General features: G+C 41.4%; 1 protein-coding gene across 3 annotated transcripts in view; it reads right to left on the bottom strand.

Moving 5' to 3' along the window:
* Positions 1-2,510: 2,510 nt before the first annotated feature.
* ADIPOR2 (adiponectin receptor 2) overlaps positions 2,511-20,174 on the bottom strand; it is a 48,120-nt gene continuing 30,456 nt past the window's right edge. For 2 of the 3 annotated variants that reach the window (XM_034062767.1, XM_031044903.2), the window contains exons 3-9: positions 12,170-12,289; positions 11,245-11,322; positions 10,259-10,430; positions 9,431-9,617; positions 8,177-8,364; positions 6,763-6,956; positions 2,511-5,261 (exon numbers count right to left, since the gene is read on the bottom strand). In XM_034062767.1, coding sequence (XP_033918658.1) covers positions 5,130-5,261; positions 6,763-6,956; positions 8,177-8,364; positions 9,431-9,617; positions 10,259-10,430; positions 11,245-11,322; positions 12,170-12,289 — 1,071 coding nt within the window. In that variant the 3' untranslated portion in view covers positions 2,511-5,129. The remainder of the gene's footprint in view (positions 5,262-6,762; positions 6,957-8,176; positions 8,365-9,430; positions 9,618-10,258; positions 10,431-11,244; positions 11,323-12,169; positions 12,290-20,174) is intronic. The other variant, XM_005144367.3, reaches the window with a different exon arrangement.

The following is a 20,174-nucleotide window of genomic DNA, read 5'->3' as shown; positions in this document are numbered from 1 at the left end:
CCTGCCATCCCTCCCCACAGAGCCTACCTACCTGATGGTGAGCAGGGTGGTGAACAAGGGACCAGTTACAGCTGATCCTCTTCTCAACAGCTGAACTGCATCACTGCCTAGGTGACGCTGGGCAAAGGATTCCTCCTGTGCTTTCCCTATGGTGCTCATTGTTAACATAGCTGAAGATGATCAGGTATGACATGTCCCATGTTGCCATGAGCCAGAGGCTGGTATTCCTTCTTCATAAAGAACATACAGACCTAGGAAATAATACACATCTTCTCCAAGGAGCTGGTCTTCTTGGGAAACTCCATTTAAAGCACATCAGTGCTCAGTACTCCTGGAAGACAGCCTAGAGAATTTCAGCTTGGGCATTCTAGACAAATACAGCATCTCTGGGACCAGCAGGAGAGCTTGGTTCAGATAAAGTGCTTGATGCCACACAGGGCAAAAATGAATAAATAAAAAGGGAAAAAAGAACTCAGATTTGCAGAAAGCCTCTAATAGCTTCAACCAAACCAAACTCAGCTCCTCCATCCTAATCATACACTTCATTTATTTCCACCTCCTAAAACAATCAGGCAATGAGCTTAGACATTCACCTGATTGCAGCGCTTCAGTTCATACTCAGGGTACATTCATCCTTTGCAATGAATGAAGCAAGTGATTCCTGGGAGAGGGCAAAGCACGGCCACAGCTACATGCAACGGTAGGCCACGCCAGTGTAGCCTCCCAAACAACTTTTAAGTATCACTTTGCTTTCTGAAAGCAGAAGAAACTCAATTTGTACTCAAACACGGCAGCTTCTTTTAGTGTAATTCACACGTAATCTGACAATAACGTTCTCCACACTCTTTGAACTTGCTTTGCCTTAAATAAAGATTCAATCCTAGCACCTCAAGCTGTCACAGGTCATTTACTGGAGCTGGATCTCTTATGAGGCACTGCAAAACATGTATCTTCAGTTAAGCAGCTGATAAACAGCCCAGCTGTAGATGTCCAGACTCAGTGTGAGCCAACACAAGAGGAGGATTAGGCATATCCTGCCCAGGCAGTCCACATGTGCTTGCTGGCAGTCAAGAGACAGCAATGCAGGAGCAGAAGGCCTCACTCCAGGCACAGGGCTGTTCTGGTCAGCACCAGCCCCAGTCACTGCCCAAAGCCCACTCCTCCTCCTCACCCCGGCCAGCCTTAAGTCTGCACACCAGGAGGAGGAGATCAGTCCCTTACAGGGGTACAGGCTGTGAGGCACTTCCTCTACACCAGGAATTTAAGTCCAGGCCTCCTGAGTATCTCTTCTCAGTCTCAACTCATCAAAAACTTTACCCACAACAACCTAGGTCTCAGCACACACCCTCTTCCTCCCCCAGCTCTTGCTCTTCACACTCTTGGCCCCTCCTGCCTGCTTTTTTCCATGCAAACTCTCACCCATCAATGCTTCACCTTTGGCTTTCCAACACTGTCCATAAATCACAGCTTCTGCTCCTTCTACCATGCTCCATCCCGTTTGACTCCTTGGCCTGTTTGCTCCTTTCCCCTGCCTGCCTATTACCCCCTGGCACCCAGCGTGCAGCAGTAGGAGGCAGCCTGGGAAGTGAGGAAGGGGACAGCACACATGCAGTCTGCTCCACAATCTGCAAGACCAGGAACTGGGAAACTAAGCCACTGAAAATCAGTGTCTCTAAACATGCAGAAATAGATAACCTCTAAAATAGTAGGTTCAGATGGAGGTTTGGGGGATGGAGAGAAACCTCACAAAGGCTAGCCAGCCCCATGACCACCCCTCAACTCCACTGCATGGGTTGCGCTAAGCTTCCCAAAACAAAAGGCAAGATTTAACAGTAACACTTTGCTCTCAATCCCACTTTGATCTCAAGTTGCTTTTAAATACGATAGAGATCAAAACCAAGCTGAGACAGGGCAAGATATATGTCATTCCAGGCCTTTCATTCTCTGCAAGTTCAGAATAACTGTATGTCAGAGGAATTCTTACGACGGGCAGCTTCAAGAAGCAGTGGCAGCAGACACACCTAACACCACCACCAGCCCCATACTACAACTGGCAGCCCTGTTAGGCATCAAAGCCTAAACTTTGGAAAAACAAATTTCGCCTGGAGATTTGGAAGAGGCAGCATAGTCCACTGACACCTTTGCTGTGATATTTAAATGCATCAGACAGTACTGAAATCTTACAGCAAGACCAGGCACATACTTCATATGAATTACAGACATCAAAAGGATGCCACAGCGCAGTACTGAAGTTTGCCTCTCACCCCACTGGCTTTTGCTTGAGGAGGCACACAGCAAGCATCAGTTCAGTCACACATAAACAAGCATTTAAGCATCAGTTTGGTTTCGGCACCAGCAAAAGTCCTCTACCTACAAAGCATTGCCTGTAAGCACTGGGAAGGAAGGAAGGAAGGAAGGAAGGAAGGAAGGAAGGAAGGAAGGAAGGAAGGAAGCGGGAGCAACTCTTTCAAGCTTCACACACAGCACAGAAAGACTCAAAGTAGACAATAATCCATTTGGTTCTTTTATTAGCAGAAGTTAAGAATACAGCAAGTAATAAGATCCCATCTTACATGGAACCATCACCAGAGTCCCCCACCATCAAAACCCCAGAATGTGCTTCATTGCTTCCAACAGTAAGCAATTTTTAAAAAGAAATATACTGAACAAGGCCACTATTTAATGGGGAAGGAAAGAAGCTGTAGGTCCTAACTATTCTATGGCAATAACCTGCACACAGAGCAAGCAAGCCTCTGACTGCTGAGAGTAAGGCATTCAGGTGCCAACCTGGGAAGAGTTCTCAGCAAAAGCTACAGAAAAGTGCACAGCTAAGTTGTTTTTATTGGAACACACAAACTTCTTGAATGGAGAGACTGACTGGGTTAAGAATAGCAGGTGGAGTACTGTGTTTTTGTAATAGTTCTGTGCTGTGTAGGACCAGGTTACAATCACCCTTCAAGGAGTGAACGTGGGACGATCCAGGATGGAGACTGCCACTTCTGCTGGTACTGTTACAGAGGTATCCTAAAGCGCCTTACAGACAACTCTGATTCTGATATGTACCATGCTTTTCTCAGACACCAGTATACTTCCCTCCAGGCAACTCTACATCTTTGTACAGAATGCCACTGCTATTAGCCCTTACATCCAAGTTAATACTGCTCTTTACTTCATTTTAGTACCACACAGACCTGTGAAAAACTTCTTCTGGCCCTACAGGCATCCAGTGTAATGATCCCACTGAGAACATGTCCTTCTAAGCTTGCAGACTGCTGCAGCACCTCTTTCTGCAGCTGACCTTGCTCTCAGAGGCTCATATTCAAGGGGTGAAGCCTTAACACCAGTCAACTTTAGGAAGGCATTCTACTTCTATGCAACTCCATTAGGCAAAGAAACTCCCAAAAACACTCTCTGCAATATCCAGGGCATAGGAAGATCTTTGCAATCCACATTTTTCTCTTGAAGGATGAAAATTCAAACCTGCAGGAGTCTTAAAAAGATAAAAAAAACCAAAAATCACAAAACCAAAAAACCCTACCCAACACACAACAAAAAACCCAAAACACCCTTTACCTTCCTTTGTGAAATACAGCATTTATGAGCTGTTTAACTCATCTGTGAGAGGTAATTGCTCTAAACTTCCAACTAAACACTATGAGCAATACCTGTGCCATAACAAACAAAACGTTCAAGTTTCATCTTACGACTCCAAAGATTCTCCTTAAGCCTGGCTTCTGACTGGGCTCCAAAGATCAAGCTACATCAATTACACAAGAGAAGGGTCTATGCCTCCCCTTATATAGGAGGTGCGTCAGCTCCACAACAATCCAACTGAACTCTTAAGTTTTAGGTTAAGAAATACCAGCAGTCCCACTGCTTAAACACAGATGGGAAGCAGACCTAAGGAAGAAAAAAAAAATGGAACTGCATTAGGTTGATGGTGGATTTTTCCCCTTAAAAAGAAAAACCTGCAAACTCCCTTGGCATATGGAGCCTGATACATGAGAAGGTAATGTGCCTGAGGTCTGCAGTAACTGTTAACTCCAAGTCCTGGAGCACACAGCTTCCTCTTTCCAGTCCATCTTAACCCCGCCTCTGCTTCCCCTCACATGCTCAACTACCTTTTGACAAGTGTATTACCATCATTTGTTCAGACAAAGCAAAGCACACCCTCAAATGGCAACCACCTACTCAATGGGGGCCCTTGGGTATAGGCAGGCACTGATGGAGTCAGACTGCTATTTCACGTGCAGTTATCCCATCATGTTCCAATTCATATGATGAGAACCAAAACAACCAACTTTAAGATCCACTATCCAAAACTATACAGGCCACACAAGCTTGGAAGGCAGCTGTCCCACACACTTAAGCAGGGCACAGTTATATCTTGAGTTACTGGAGTAAATAAACTTGCTAACACTGTGACTTTCACAACCCTTGTGTACATATACTGAACCTACTCCACGTGCTGGCCAGGACCCCATCTGGCCCAGGGTATGCTTCACTCCTGGGAATTTTACCTGGTCCTCCTTCAATCATTTGTTTTGTGCAAAATTGAAACAGTGTGTGGTACTTGCATGTTGCATTCTTTACAAAAACCCTTTTCCCCCCACCCATTGTTTAAAACATTTATATAAATTTTATTTAAACAGAAAGTTAGAAATCTTATTTACAATTTGTTTTTCTCCCCAAAGAGCATCTAAAATCAACTCCCAAACCCTCCAAGAGGATATAAATTTAACCTTGACTTTTTTCTTAAAAAGAAAAAAAAAAGAAAAAACAAAAGAGGGGGAAAAAGGGGGGGGGGAGAAAAAGGAAACTGCTAAGCTATCCCTCCCCACTTCTACAAATAAATATGGCATTGACAGAAGCCGATTTGGAAAGGGTCCTCTGTAGCTCAATCTGTAGATCCCAAGAATAAATTAGGGTTTCAGAATTTCCTGGTCTTCAAATTGATTAATTCCATTGCTTGAGGTATAAATTTATCTTGGTTAGTCAGAATCCCCATGAAGCTCCATGCCCCATCAGCTGAAACTTGGATTCTTCTTAGGTATTCATTTTGCTAGCCTGTATGCTTCAACCGCGCTCGCGGTACTGTTTTGGTTACGGTCTTGGGCTGAAGGCTCGCTTTACTGCATCCCATCTTCCTCTGTGCAGCCTCCTCCGACTGTGAATCGGAATTCCTGGAGGTTGGAAACCCCATGGAAGTGCACGAAAGCACCAGCCACTACAAAGACGTGAAACAGCTGATGGGAGTGGAACTGTGGAAAAGAAAACACTTCTGTTCAGTTGGGGTACTTTGGGCTCTACTGCTACGCTGTCTCCAAAAAAGCCACACATTCAGCTGAAGTACACAGTAACACGTAGCAGTACCTTGATCCACAAGCTGTAACGTTCTTCAAGCTGTGTATTAAAAGCCCATCCCACTCCTACCATCAACAAAATAATCAGATTCTCCACACACACACGGGCATCTTAAGTAGCTCATCACTCAGCAAATATACCACATAAATGCCATAGTGCATCTTTGTGGAAAGACAAGGATAATTTCTGAGCTTTGTGCAAAAGGCTTAAGCAAGACACTTAAAATTAGTTCCTCCACAATATGGTTTATTGATAAAAAAGGCTTTCTCATACAGCTAACAGGTAAAACTCTGCTCTAGTCACAGCCATAAGTTTTACCACATGGATTTTGAATGTTATTTTATTACTCTGCCACAGAGAAATGGAACAGGAAAAAAAGAGGTATTATATTAAAACCTAGAAACAACCAGATGTTCTGAATGAATGCCCAGGATGCTATTGATTATAGTACAGCAGAATAAAAACCATGAGAGCGCTATATGACAAAGCATGTCCTTGTTTGAGGGAAGCCGTAGCAATATGGATAATACTCTTTGGGGAAACATAAATAAATAAATAAATCTATAAATGTATTTGCAGGCTGCACTGAAAGCTTAGAAAACAGTGCTTTTGGAGACTAGCTTATTATCATAACAAGGCTTGCTCTGGCTATTTAAACAAACCTAGCAAACTGGTGCTGTGCAAAAACTATTCAAACAACCCAGGCCTCATTCTCACTTCTAATCATCTTTAGGGGCCTTAAACTGCCCTAGTGGAAGCACAGTTGCTTTTCAAGGGCCTACCTCCCTTCTCATCTCTACTCCTGCTCCATCTAATTTCTTTCTTTACATCTTTCCCACATATTTCCCCTCCAGAGTCTCCATGATCCTTTCCCTCATTTCAAGTTTCTTTCACACACCCCCTTGCTCACACCACTTTCCCTTCTCCTGCACCAGAGATCCCTCCAAAGTCTACCATCTCTATCCAGTGTTTTCACTGGCTGCAGAAGATGGGGAGCCAGACATGGTGAAGATCCCAGACAAAACACTGAACATCAGAAATAACCAGGCACTATTCTAAACAGAAGCAAGGTAAGATGTGTACTTGCAGAATCCTCAACATACATATACACAAAAAGGTGCACAAAGTTGTTTACCCATCTATTAAAGCTATCGAGTACATGTGCAGGGGTGAATCTGCACACCAGCAGTTACCTCAGACCAGCCAGTTTGTGGTAAGTCAGCAAGAGAGTGACAAGGTAAACCAGGCTTAGAGAGCCCACAGTATGGCCTGTTAAAACATGCTTCTGGTGCAGCAGTGTGATACTTGCAATAAGAAAACACTGACACAACATCCTCCAGCCTCCAGGGGAACTAGCTTTCATGTTGGTCTCCTTATCCAGTCATTCTGTAGACTCACCCAGATGTCACACTTGCCAGGGAAGAATCTCTCCGGGATGCGGGCAGCATATAGTGCAGCACCAGTGATGTACAGGCATGCCATGAGTGCCAGCCAGCCTATCTGCCCCATTGTGGCTGCTTTCAGGAGCCCCTCAGAGATGACAAAGTGCAGGGTGGGAATAACCCCACTAAGACCCAGACCTAGAAATACTCCTGGGAGGTAAAGAAAATGTGGGAGAGTCAGGTTTGAACACAGTGGCGGTAAAGGGAGACAATGCAAACACAAAAGCTACGGAAGGAAAACTCAGTATTTGCCAAAGCAGCAGCAAAGTGACAAGTCTTGAAGCTGGAGGTCCCCTGAAGCACTTTATTGGAAAGGAATTTAAAGAATGCACAGAATTCCTTCATATACCAGAACCTACTTAGTTGTGTGTCCCAGCACTTACTGCAATATTTCATTTACTGATTGCATCTGTCAGCTTGAGGCACAGTGAGCCAGTTACACTCTTGGACTGTAGAGGGCACTGAGACTACATGAACTCTCACTTTACCATAATCTCTCAAGAGCAAAACAAGGAGAGACAACAAAGAGATTATTTATCATATACTGTACAAGTAGTCCTAGGAAACAGAAAAGCAGCATCTGCACCTCGTGTGATCTGCCAAATATGAGAACATGGTTTATTCATTTAGATTTTAGTAGCATGTACAGAATCCTAGTGAAAAGCGGGGGAGCAGGGGGTGGGGTGGGGGGTGTGGAATAATCACGTCCCGTCCACAGATTTGAAGTTTGGAGTTCTGAACTCCCTGAAGTATACCCATAGCTTGTCCAGGAAATCTAGGCTTACTGTAGGCATCATGTGCAGGTTAAGTAACAAATAACACTATTCAACACAGCTGTTTGCGCATTCTATAGCTGACCCCTAAAGCTTTCTCTTTCTTCCTACCTCAGAATGTGGAACCAAATCTGATTTTGCTTTTTTGATCATGTGTAGGTTCTTTTCCTTAAATACCCATTTTATCTAGGCAAATCATTCAGATTAATTCAATCATTCAGTGATTTCCTTGTATTTAAAAATACAATTTGCCTAGTATTTCAAAACCAAGACAAATAGTAGAATACATACACACACCAAGCAGTCAGCCACTTTTGGAGAGAGCAAAATTGCTAGATGTATCTAAAAATACTTTGCACTACCTGTCCTACTGCATGTGTTACTGTCCATTTCAGGAATGCACTTCCAGGACTTGCACCAGCCCTTATCTGTGCATCCAGATGGCTATAATAAATGCTGAAATAAAACCCATCGAGCTCCCAGTCCAACATCAATAAAATTATGCTCTTCAGTCTTCACAAGACATTTTTTTTCCAAGGAGGAAGTGGGAAGGAGGAAAGCCAATCACAAAGCAAAATGATTAACTTTAGGTCTTACCTGCCCTTACACCCCGGTATTCAGGGGTTGCAAACATGTCCCATTGTGAGACAATTATGGCTGCGATGCCCAGGACACAAATCACAATCAAGTAGATGAAGCAAGGCTGAGGGTTGCAATAGAAGGAGTAGTACAGCCATGGTACAAAGCTGCCCATTATGAGAAGTGCAATGCCAGAATAATCCAGCCTAGAAGGAAACATAAATCAGTTTTGTAAGAAATGTGACTCTTCGGGAGTCTTCATACCAACACTCTCTTCTTTAGTAAACCTACTGTCTACTTCTCACTGCAAAATGAAGTTATTCTCACTGTTGCAACTTATTTTCTGATGGCAACTCTTCCAACAATGCCATCCTACAGTAATGGATTACTTTGACAGACAGCTAATAAGGCCACTTTCGGTCATCATCAATACCTACAGCAGCCTTTAGACCAAAGTTTTTGAAGAAAACTCAGATTTAAGCTTCAAATGAGGAAAAAAGCAGCACAAGAGTCCTCTAAATACAAAAAAAGGGCACACAGTATGTTGTGAGAGCACAGCCAACACAAACATTTCAGTACCTGAACAAGCATGAAGGAGTCAAGCATCAGCTTAAGTGACCACTGGGGGAATATGTCACCATTTTTCAGCCACACTGCTTTTCTATATACCAGTGAAGGAGTACCTACAGCTTTTGCTTTTTGCCACAACCTGACAAAATGCTCCTACAAAAGAGGGAGTTAATTTTTCAGCAGGGGATTTTAATTGCTGGGCTGCTTTAGAGGTAGTCCTGCAGACTATACAATCCTAGGTTGAGTAATCTTAGGAAATATGAGCTATTTAGCAGTCAGCCAAAAAAAGATGTAATAAAACCAAAAGACCAAGACATCTTGATACACACAGTGGAGCTGTCTTACATAAGTTTAAGATTCAAAGTTATTCAGACTAGGTGAAATGACAAGAAGCGAAGTTGTATTAAAATTCAAAGTCCTGTAACTAAGCTCTAGCTATATTACTTACAGCAGCAAGATGTGTGCACACGCCTGCCAAACAGCAGAAAATGAAGGACTTTTGAGACTAAAATGACAGCACAAAAACTCATGCTGAAACAAACAATAATTAGAAGAAGCTGCACTGAATCTCTGCTCAACTCTGTTCCAAAGTATATGCAGTCATGCAATGAACAACTCCTACACTGGGGCTCCAGGCATAAATCCCAACCCTGTTTTCCCACCTGTTTCTTATTTGGTCTACCCTGTCCTCTAGGCACTTACTTGGAGAAGAGCCGGGAAACACCTTCTGAGTGGCAATAAACTGTGTGGAAGAGCCATGAGAAGGAGAGGCAGAGTATGGCTCCCAAAAAGAACAATCCAACAACCACCTTCTCCTGCACGGGTGCTACAAAGGACATGTTTGGCCGGAACATGTAAAAAATTCCCAAACAAAGGAAGAACACACATCCTGAAAGACAGTGAGGCAGAAAGGCATCAAGTTCATGCATCTTGAAAGCTTTTTCTTTATAAAAGCATGGCTTTAATGTACAGAAGCACTACACAGAGGAGCTGGATGACAACCAGTGGCACACATGCAGAACAGAGTACAGCCCTATGCATTCCAACCACATTTCTGTCTCAGACTGATGCAATACAGACTTGCATGGACTCTATTTTCACTTGTGTCTGACAACTAGTTGGATACTGTAGAACAATGAAATAACCTGTTGCAAAACTTAAAATGAGGAGAGCATGGTTCAAAGAAACCCTTTCCTTCAAGGCTCCTTGCAAGTTGAAAACCACTCACACAAACTGCAATTAAGTGTGTTCCTGTGGCAAGAAATGTGATCTCAATTAACACTTACGCACTTGGGAGAAAAGAGTATCTACTAGTATTTTATCAACTACAAGGAAATTTTTTGTATTGAATGCATAATTAAGGAAGTCCCATCCAACCCTGGTGGGATAAAACTGAGAGGGATATCAACCTATTAATTTATCAGGTTACTAGTGGAATGATAATTGCTGACTACCCCAATACCCCTTCTACCTTGCTTTCAAATGAAGAGAGCAATGAAGCCAATTAGCATTAGAACAATCTGAAAATACCTAGAAGATGTGTCCAGATGTTACCAGTCTCTGTATGTATTCTGAAGATACTCTTGAAACAAGCCCGGAAGGAAGGCATGGGTGGTCTGTGTCCATGCAACAGGTAGTCATTGTCCTTTAGCCAGTCAGGCAGAACATCATGGGGAATGACTCTCCATCGGCCCTCCCATACCTAGAAGTTAGAGGATTTTAGTTAAATGCAGGGAACTGAGTTCTACTGATGTATGGCAAAATTCAGAAAACCCCTATTAGTAGAAGTGTTAGCCTATGAGTACATTAAACAGGAAAGAGTGGATGGGACGTTACTGGGGAAAAGGCTTTACACCTGAAAGAAATATAATGTTTAAGTCACAGCTCCTTATTTAAACAGTATCATTATGAAGTTGATCTGCGCCACTAGAGAAAGAAATACTTCAGCATTTCATTAAACAGGAAAGCTATTGGGCTTTTTTTACTGCTAATAAAGGGAAAACATTTAATTCATTTCCATATTCTGTTATTTTCATAGATCATCCTTTCCATTTACAAAGTCTATGTCTAGCTCCTTCCAAGAAATAAATAAGAGCCTGTTCTTCCAACCACAAGCTAATCTAACTTGTATATTTGTTAGCATTTGGTGCAGTCTAGCAAAAAAGCTGCCCATCAGAACTAATAAGGGCCAGAAAGCATGAAGTGTCAGGAGTCCAGTGAGACGTGTCCAATCCCTTATCCAGGTTGGGAAAAAAAAAAGCTCCCACACTTCCAAAACAAACAGTGACAGAACAGTTAAGGCAACAGATCCATGACTCTCATTTCCATCAGATTTCTTCTTTAAAGGGAGAGAGAGCATATGTGCACACATTATTCTTGCAGCTGGTTCCAAATGAAAAAAGTGCACACGGGTGTTCTTAAAGCTGCTTCAGTAACATGAGATACATGTAGTCTTCAGTTTCGTCTCAGAAGCAGCACTGCCAAGCAGAGGGGTATCAGGGAATTGCTTTATGTACCGGGGTTGTTTCTGCAGTGTTCCTTGGATTTGTCGGCTGGTTAGTAACAGAGGAGCGAGACTGACGAGTCCTGAAACACTAAGTTTAAAAAGCTACATTCTTATTTCAGTTTCAACAACCAGAGCCCAGAGTTTTTAAATCAATTCTCTACACTCCTTCATGGAAGCAAAACAAAACCAAAACAGAATAACCAACCTAGTTAAAGACAAGGTTACTCGATATATTAAACAAGAAAATAACTGGTTTACTTCAGGAACCAAAAATTCGAATTGAGGTAGGAACAGCAGGAGGGAATTGATTTTATACTATCCACCCTACACAACATCTAGAAAGGGAAAAGGTGCATGTAAATTCATCAAAGAATAGTTCATAAAACCAGCAGTGTATAACGGGGCAGCACTCCTTTCACCAAGCAAGAAGGGCCATACACAGTCCTATGGATCTAAAAAATAGCAAAAAATGAGCCAAGATCAACAATTACAAAATCTATAATGGATTTGCTTAGATATAGTTTTGATATAGCTTGTAAGGGACAGAGCTTATTCTGCAATGGATGCAAATAGTACTGGAAAAGCAAAATATTTGCCAGTTTGAAGAAATCTGGAAAAAAAGAAATAACCTTGTGAATGAAAGCACCTTGAACCAGAAGAGTTTTATTCTGCTTTGCACTCACAGGTGTTTCAAGAAGCTCCTCAGTTGCACAGTCAGCTTTAGAGTCTCATTTGTATCCCCACTGCCTTCCAGTTTATTCAGACTGAGATCCCAAGAAGCTCTAGTGTTACTGCTTATAGCAAGAGATGCCCAATCAGGGGTGGTGTGTACCCACTCTCCCTCATTATTAGCACAGTTGCTTCAGGTGTAGTCTGTTGCCCACTGGAGCTTCCTAAAAAAGGAAATTACTTCAGCAGTTTCCACATGCCCTTACCTTACACACAAATTCTTCCATTCTCTCCATAGCATGGTGGGCTTGTAGAAGAGGTGACATACCCATAAACCCTTCATCTTCTTGAGGTGACTCATCGTTGTGTTTGTGATCTTCAGAACACTGAGGGGAAACAAAAAAATAGAGAAAATAGCTTTCAGAAAGGTGAACAGAGGAAGGTGACATTCTCCATAGAAAACTATGATCTGAGGTCTTGGCAAATAGTCTTTTTTCCCCTGTTCAGTACTGAAGAAGGAATTTAAGAGAACCAGAAAAAAAATTATTACATTCATAGGTATCTGAGAACAACTCATATGTCTAATCCATTTCACACACGTTTTCACCATGTTTGGAAGAAAGCAGTGTTCTTCTGTAAGTTATGCCTCATTAAAGCCCAGATATGGAGTCTGAGGCTTGCAGTCTAACTACCTCTAGGGAAGAATTACTTCCTATTTTCTGTTTCAATGTCACTATGTCTGCCTTAATGCCTCTACAACATGTATGGCATTTTAGGATAATAAAGGCCAAGCAAAGGAATCCATTTACTTAGTTATAAATGCTTCATTTCAGTTTCTAGTTCAAATTTTAAGGTCTCTATTGTGTTTAACTGACACTTCAGACATTTACTCAAGTTATTTCAGAAATTAGTATGAAATTTCGGCCAGCTACACAAAGGCAAGTTGTCAAAACAAAAGCAGTTACAGACATCACAGTTTTAAACAAAATTCAAATAAAGAGAAATATCCATATCCCCAAGGTGTACCAAAAGAATTACGAAAACCAAAACAAAAAACCCCGCTGAACATGGATACTCAGCTGGTACACATCACTAATAACTTTATAAGAATGAGGTTTGATAGTTTTCTACCCTATGCTGAGTTACCACATTATCTACATATTAGTATCAAAAATAGGGGGGTAGAAGGGTTGGTGTGTGTGACAAGACACAAATGTTTGCTCACTACAATGCTTATGGCCCACCAGAGACTCCTTCAGCTTCCAAGGTAAACAAGTTTGAGAAAGCTAGAAAAGAGAGAATGAGCCTTTTGTACTCTTTGGGATTGAGGCAGAAAGCTGCTATACACAGCACCTCGTGACCAAGCCAAGAAAGCCCTGCAAGCTGTAAGAGACTGTGCTCCTCCATATTATGTCACAATTTTTCACCCTCTTAGTCCCTTATCAATGCTTACAACTTTAAAAATCAAGATTATTTACCAGTAAGGCCATCTGAAGTGCCAGAGAATCATAGAATAGTTATGGTTGGAAAGGACCTTAAGATACTCAAGTTCCAACCCCCCCTGCCATGGGCAGGGACACCTCACACTAAATCGTGTCACCCAAGGCTCTGTTCAACCTGGTCTTGAACACTGACAGGGATGAAGCATTCACTGCCTCCCTGGGCAACCCATTCCAGCACCTCACCACCCTAACAGTAAAGAATTTCTTCCTTATATCCAATCTAAACCTCTGCTGTTTAAGTTTTAACCCGTTACCCCTTGTCCTATCACTACAGTCCCTTATGAATAGTCCCTCCCCAGCATCCCTGTAGGCCCCCTTCAGATACTGGAAGGCTGCTATGAGGTCTCCACGCAGCCTTCTCTTCTCCAGGCTGAACAGCCCCAACTTTCTCAGCCTGTCTTCATATGGGAGGTGCTCCAGTCCCCTGATCATCCTCATGGTCCTCCTTTGGACTTGTTCCAACAGTTCCATGTCCTTCTTATGTTGAGGACACCAGAACTGCACACAATACTCCAAGAAAGGTCTCACAAGAGCAGAGCACAGGGGCAGGATCACCTCCTTTGACCTGCTGGTCACACTCCTCTTGATGCAGCCCAGGATACAGTTGGCTTTCTGGGCTGTGAGTGCAAACTGCTGGCTCATGTTCATTTTCTCATCAACTAACACCCCCAAGTCCTTCTCCACAGGGCTGCTCTGAATCTTTTTTCTGCCCAACCTGTAGCTGTGCCTGGGATTGCTCTGACCCAGGTGCCAGAGAATTCAGTACATAACCTCACATACTTTATCTATTAAATACTATCAGTAATGTTCAGGTAAGTACCCTGAACTTCAAGTCAGAGATCAGATCTGGCTGTGCATTTGTCCAATGTTACAGCTCTCTCTTCAGAGTAAGTCTGTATTATCAGCAAGTTAACTCAACAAGCTGCTTAAAGCTTTAATTTTTTGATAAATAAAATGAAACTTCTTCCAGCCGACAGTAAGCTATCTAGATTCTTCAATAGTTTGGGGTTTTGAGAGACAAAATCAACATGCTAATACTTGCTTTTATACCTGAGTTGTGCAGTACCTACTGAGAGCATCACCTTTTGAAGAGGACCCCCCACCACATCCCTAGAACAACTTGATTGATTAAATGAATCTTTGTACATAATCTGCCCCCATAGTGTCTACTTGCCTCCATTTATCATTACAAACAACACCCACCCTGAGCAAGTCTGGGAAATGATTTCGTATTTTGTATCAGATAACTGATATAAATATTGATCAGCGCTAGCCAGATCTTACAGCAATATAAGTATTAAAAGAACTCTTACTGCCTAGATTATCTCATCAATTCTATCGAAAAAAGCATCAGCCAACACTGAGATGTAAATAGGTTTAATATCCTTCTAAAATAGGCAAATGTCCTGATGGACCAGAAAGCATTTTAATAACAAATTTGGTTTCACTCTTACTCAAAAACACTCACTGCCATTATTTTTCCACATTGTCAATTTTACTGGCTTTTTCTACTAATGGATCTGCCTGCTTAAGATTCTCCATTTTCAATAATAAATTATAAATAATTAAATAAAGGTCACAGAAATATATAACGGTTTGGGTTGGAAGGGACCTTGAAAGATCACATAGCCCAAGCCTCCTGCCACAGGGGTCTGGATAAGATGCTCATGATAGTCTGCAATCTTGCAAACCAAAGAAAGCCTCAAGTTCCAGGAACACACCTTACAGAAAAGCAAGGCCAGCTCTTAAGTTCCAATGCACTTGAAACAAAAGCACTGCTACGTCTTCTAGCTATCCTAGAATTCCTTCTCTCAGCACCACGCAATGACCAGCTGGAATGCAGTGAACAAGTTAGTAATCCTCACTTTATGAAACTAGGCGGACTGAAGGAAAAAAAGTCCCTTACAGAATCAAAGCCTGTATTCACTGCAGTCTGCCCAGTGACTCAAAGCCAGAAAATGCTCATTTCCCCCTCTCCACATACTCCCATTTCTAGAATGATGGGAAGGTTTAAATTTGAACAGACTGCAAAGCTCGAAGAGCACAGCTATTTATGAACTACCCCGAAAATCTTTGCATTTTGGCAACGTGCCTACAAACAAATCATTACCAAGCTTCTTTTAGCGATAAAAAGAATTTGTATCATACACACAGTCCAGATTACTGCCAGAGAATGGCATTTATTTTACTATCTCCTTCCTGCCATTAAGCTGCAAAATTAGCATTCAAGGAAAAAACCTGAAGCTCAGCTTCTTAGTCCTTTTCTTGCTAAGGAGGCAAAATGAGGTTCTGGAACATCCATCCTCTCACCTCCTTCCCGAAACATCCCTTTAGGAAGAACACTAAACTGTGCTTCTTGGAAGCTGGAAATCTATAGCAGTGGAGAGCAGTGCAACACCAGTGCTGGTTTTCATGTGGAAAACTGAAGGAGTCTACTGACCCTCAATTCTTCAAAACAATGTCTAAAGGGAAAAATACCACTTTCCTGTTCAGAAGGCACACTGTTGTAAAATTTCCACTGTGACAAGTTCCTTTGTATCTTAGGAGTCCCATTTCATTCTTCTTTGGCTGATCTTACCAGAAATTTGAGAGTAATTCTAGAACATAACATAAGCAAGCATATGCTTTAGGCTCATTTTCAACTATTTTGAAGTACTGCTCACAGAAACATTTTAAAAAGGACAACACATTGGGTAAATAATCTCACTTGCCTAAGACCATATAAGAAATAAGAGCCCAGAACAAAACTCTGATACTCCCACTTTTAATGAGGTATGGTATATCCTGAATCCACTGCTTCCAGAATAATTTTGCCTTTGTACTTTCTAGATCATCGGAAATAGGATTTTCACTCTGCTAATGTTTCAGATGTTCTTTTACATCATGTAGTTTACTCAACCTCTTTTAAAAGCAGTCTCAAATTTAGACTAAATCATTCTGTGAATTCTTCAGCATTTCTGGATTATCTCTCAATAAAAGCCCCCATTCATTTGCAACAAGCAAACTTGTTGCAATCATAAATTGTCATTCTTCTGCTGCACGTATGCCACAATGCACAGAATCAGTCTTTCATACAAATCAGAAATCAAGCCTCCTGCATACTTACACTCCAGAGGTTCTAGACACTTAATTCTATGGAAATGCAAAACAGTCCTTCCAATTTTAATCCTATCCTGTGCAAATTCATAGAGCTTTAAAGCTACTAATATAGTACAAATACCTAGTGAGATGGACATTATACAACAGAGGTATAAATGCACCCCGAGTTGAATAATGATACCACAAAATAAACTAAACCTGAAGGGCAAATTACAATGGCTGGAAGAAAACAGTTTTACTGCTTTATCAATATTCACTTTGTTTTGGGAACTTTCCAGATTTTTTGTGGTAACAGTAATAGGCAAGAAGGTAAAGAGGCAGAAAACAGACTTAGTTATGCCACTTTGTACAGAGTTCCAGGCAACATGCTTCCAGGGATAGATCATCTTCCAAACAAGAATTTCAGAGTGTGTTTTGGTAGGGATAGAAAAGGTTTAATTCTAAAAACAAGACTTAGAGCACCAGAGTAAACAAGAGCAAGAAACATGAGAGCTCAGTTGCACAGTGCATATCATTAAGTTTAATTTAAAATTAAAATACCACCTTTTAACGTCACAGAAATTAAAAAAAATACATTTAGTACAAGAATTTGTTGCCTGAATATGGTCCAAAAAAAGTCAGATCACATCACCAAAGACTGTTAGAGAAAGCTGCAGTAAAACCTGCTCTAGTAAATGTAGTACTTCTCTTGTCTTCTCTTATCTTGTTCTGTTATCTTGTCTCTTATCCTGTCTTCTTATCTTCTTATACTTCTCCTGTCTACAGCTTATCCTTCTCACATAGATTAACAGTTTTTATACTATCACTCTCAAACCTGTTGACAGACACACCATTTATTAAAGCTTGTGAGAAGTCAAGTCATAATGGTGGAAGAAAGATCCTCAAAGTGGTAAAAAGGTTTCTAGAAATTTGTGTTCTCTGGACTTCAAGTGGTAGAAGTGTCACTTCTTAAGGTGTGTAGTTTCTTGATGTCAGTTTAAAGACAAAGTTTGAGAGTAGGCACATGCCTATTATTTGCACATGTGACATGCAAGCTTTTGTTCAACATTTAAGACTGCACTTTTGCTATAAAATGTCATCAATCTGTGCTCATTAGAGTGTGCAAACTGAAGCATAAATCGGATTTGAATGAATACACCCAAGAAGCTTTCTCTGTCAAAAGTGGTCCTTTTCTTCCTTAGCCCCTCTTGCTTTGCACTGCTTCTGGCACCCCTCTGATTAGCTGATTAGCTGATCCAATACTTAATCTGACACGACTTGCTCACATTTTTGCTTGGTAACCTTCCCAATACATGATAAAGTTGGTTGAAATAAGGGACTTAAGGGGCTCAGGCTAGTGCAACAGGGAAAAGGGAGCATCAGTTCTCATTTTATTGGTACTCACTACAAAATACTGTCTGTGGATCATGTGCAAGACCAAGTTTCTTTTCGACACATAGCAGTCGGATGTCAAATGACCTCCAGTCCTCCTTTTTGTAGTATTCATGAGAAAGAAGCCTAGGAATAGAGCTAGGCATGCACTAGGAAAAGTTAAACTAGTGATTGCTTCAATAAGCTGCTGCATTCTCTAAACTTCCAGCAGCTCTCAGGATGACACTTCCAGAAATTTGACAATTTTCACTGGTTGCAGTGAAACTGGTATTTAATGCAGAACCAGAAGTGCATGTTAACCAGTAACACTAGTAGCTGTAATGCAAGTCTGCTCAACCCCAGAAAGAGCAAAACTCTTCTGTGTTAGGGTTCCTTTTTGGACAGTCATCATTCTGTTACTTGAGGGCTAAACTGACAATGCACATACCTATGTAGTATTAAATTCTGACTTAAAGTTCCATGTCTCAAAGCTCAACTGTTTGTGATGCCGATTCACCATCAAGGTGTCACCGGTGTCCCTAAGCTACCATCACAGGGATTTTCAAAGCACAATGCAGTCTGAATCTGTTCTAATGCTCCTGTTGCTTCCTTCATTTGCTGATAGATGTTCGCCCACTCTCTTCTTGATCTGTGTCCTGATAGAACTCTGCCTTGGTAAGAACACAACACTAACACAGGCAGGATAGTTGAGAAAAAGGAAATGTCTTGATTAACTCTGAGTCATGGCATATTATACAACTTACTACTTATATACAACACTCTTAAAATACAAGCTATAAAACACATGTAGCTGCATTTACAATACCACTGCTAACCCCCATATTAAACTTACATCACAAAGTCTAAACTTTGGAGTTTTTGCTGTTGTTTACCTTGACCTCATCAGATGAATGATTAACAGTGTTTAACACAGCATTAAAGTCATTTAATGCTTCTTAAGGGAGCATGCCAGCTTCAGTAACTCGAAAGTACTCAGCATAATCGACAAGATTACGTTCAAGAGTATGTTATAAAATGCTGGGTTTTTTTCTTAGCACAGTCCTGTAACATCCTTTCCAGCTAGCCATATTGCTTTTTCTCAGCAACTCCTCTGTGCCCATTCTGTCAATTGACCTTTTATCAACTGGTCTTTCGTAACAGGAAAACAGCAATAGGCAGTGCCTTGCCACGCCATTCCTCCTAAAACCCCATTGCGCATTTTTCAGTATTTCAGCAGCTTATGTTCTTTGGACTGTAAGTAATCAACTGGAAAAGCACAGCACCTTAAAATTTCCCATGACATCCCCTAACTTCTGCACACACCAACTTATTCTAAAATAACAGCTTTGTCATTTAGAGTTTACATTCTCTCTTAATCTGACAGACTTGTAAACACAGACACGCACACCAGTTTCCAAAAGGCTAACCACATTCACCCTCTAAGCAGGGTGTGCAAAGCTGTTTTTGCTGTCACGGGACCAAAAACAGTCTTTCATTAGCACTGTGCCAAAGACCCTTTCAGCCTATTGGTCAAAATCTTAAGTACTTGAGGGTTCCTGTAGTTTAGTATTTTTCCTTTGTAGGTCATCTTCTTATAAAAGCTACACTCCATTTAATATAGCACTTGGAAACAGCTTTATACAACTGGTCACGGGTGATTGCTTGCTGGCACTCATTAAAAACAAGCACTAACATATAACACTCCTTTAGCAAATAGTCCTGGGACAAAGCCATTTTTTGGCTTCAGCAACCTTGCTAATACGTCCTTATTAGAACTAGCTGCCTCATAAATAGCTTCAGATGAAAAGGGTTTGTTGGATCTCTAAGCAGTAGCGACTACCAATTTTCTGTCAATGCCCAGTACTTGACAAGGACCAAAGACCTCAAATGGGTCCTCGGTACACTTTAGGGGAAAGCCTGTAGAAATGGCTTCTACTACAAAAGATTCTCATGTGTCATTTTCTGCTCCTCTGTCACTGTTAGATCCTGAGAGCAGTAAAACAAGCACCCTGGGCTTGTATTAAAAAAAAAAGCTTTGTTAAAAAATTAAACAGAAAGAGGCTGAAAGGGTGCTGCTGAAGTTAACAGAAGAACAGAGTTAACTGATCTAAAACAGTTGGAGAAAGATGCAAGTTAACCCACAAGTACAGCACTATTTTATCTTACATCACTGTGAAAGGCGTCATGTCCCCCACTGCTGCCCATATCAGATAGATACGATCTCCAGAAGAAAGGCAAAAATTGTGGAATCTAACCCTTGTCCAGGGAAACTGTTGTGCCAGTGAATTATAAACAAAACCACTCCCTCCCCTTCCTAGTT

The sequence above is a fragment of the Melopsittacus undulatus genome, chromosome 5, assembly GCF_012275295.1.
Source record: "Melopsittacus undulatus isolate bMelUnd1 chromosome 5, bMelUnd1.mat.Z, whole genome shotgun sequence".
Taxonomy (NCBI): Eukaryota; Metazoa; Chordata; class Aves; order Psittaciformes; family Psittaculidae; genus Melopsittacus; species Melopsittacus undulatus.
This window is presented reverse-complemented; position numbering and strand designations above follow the sequence as displayed.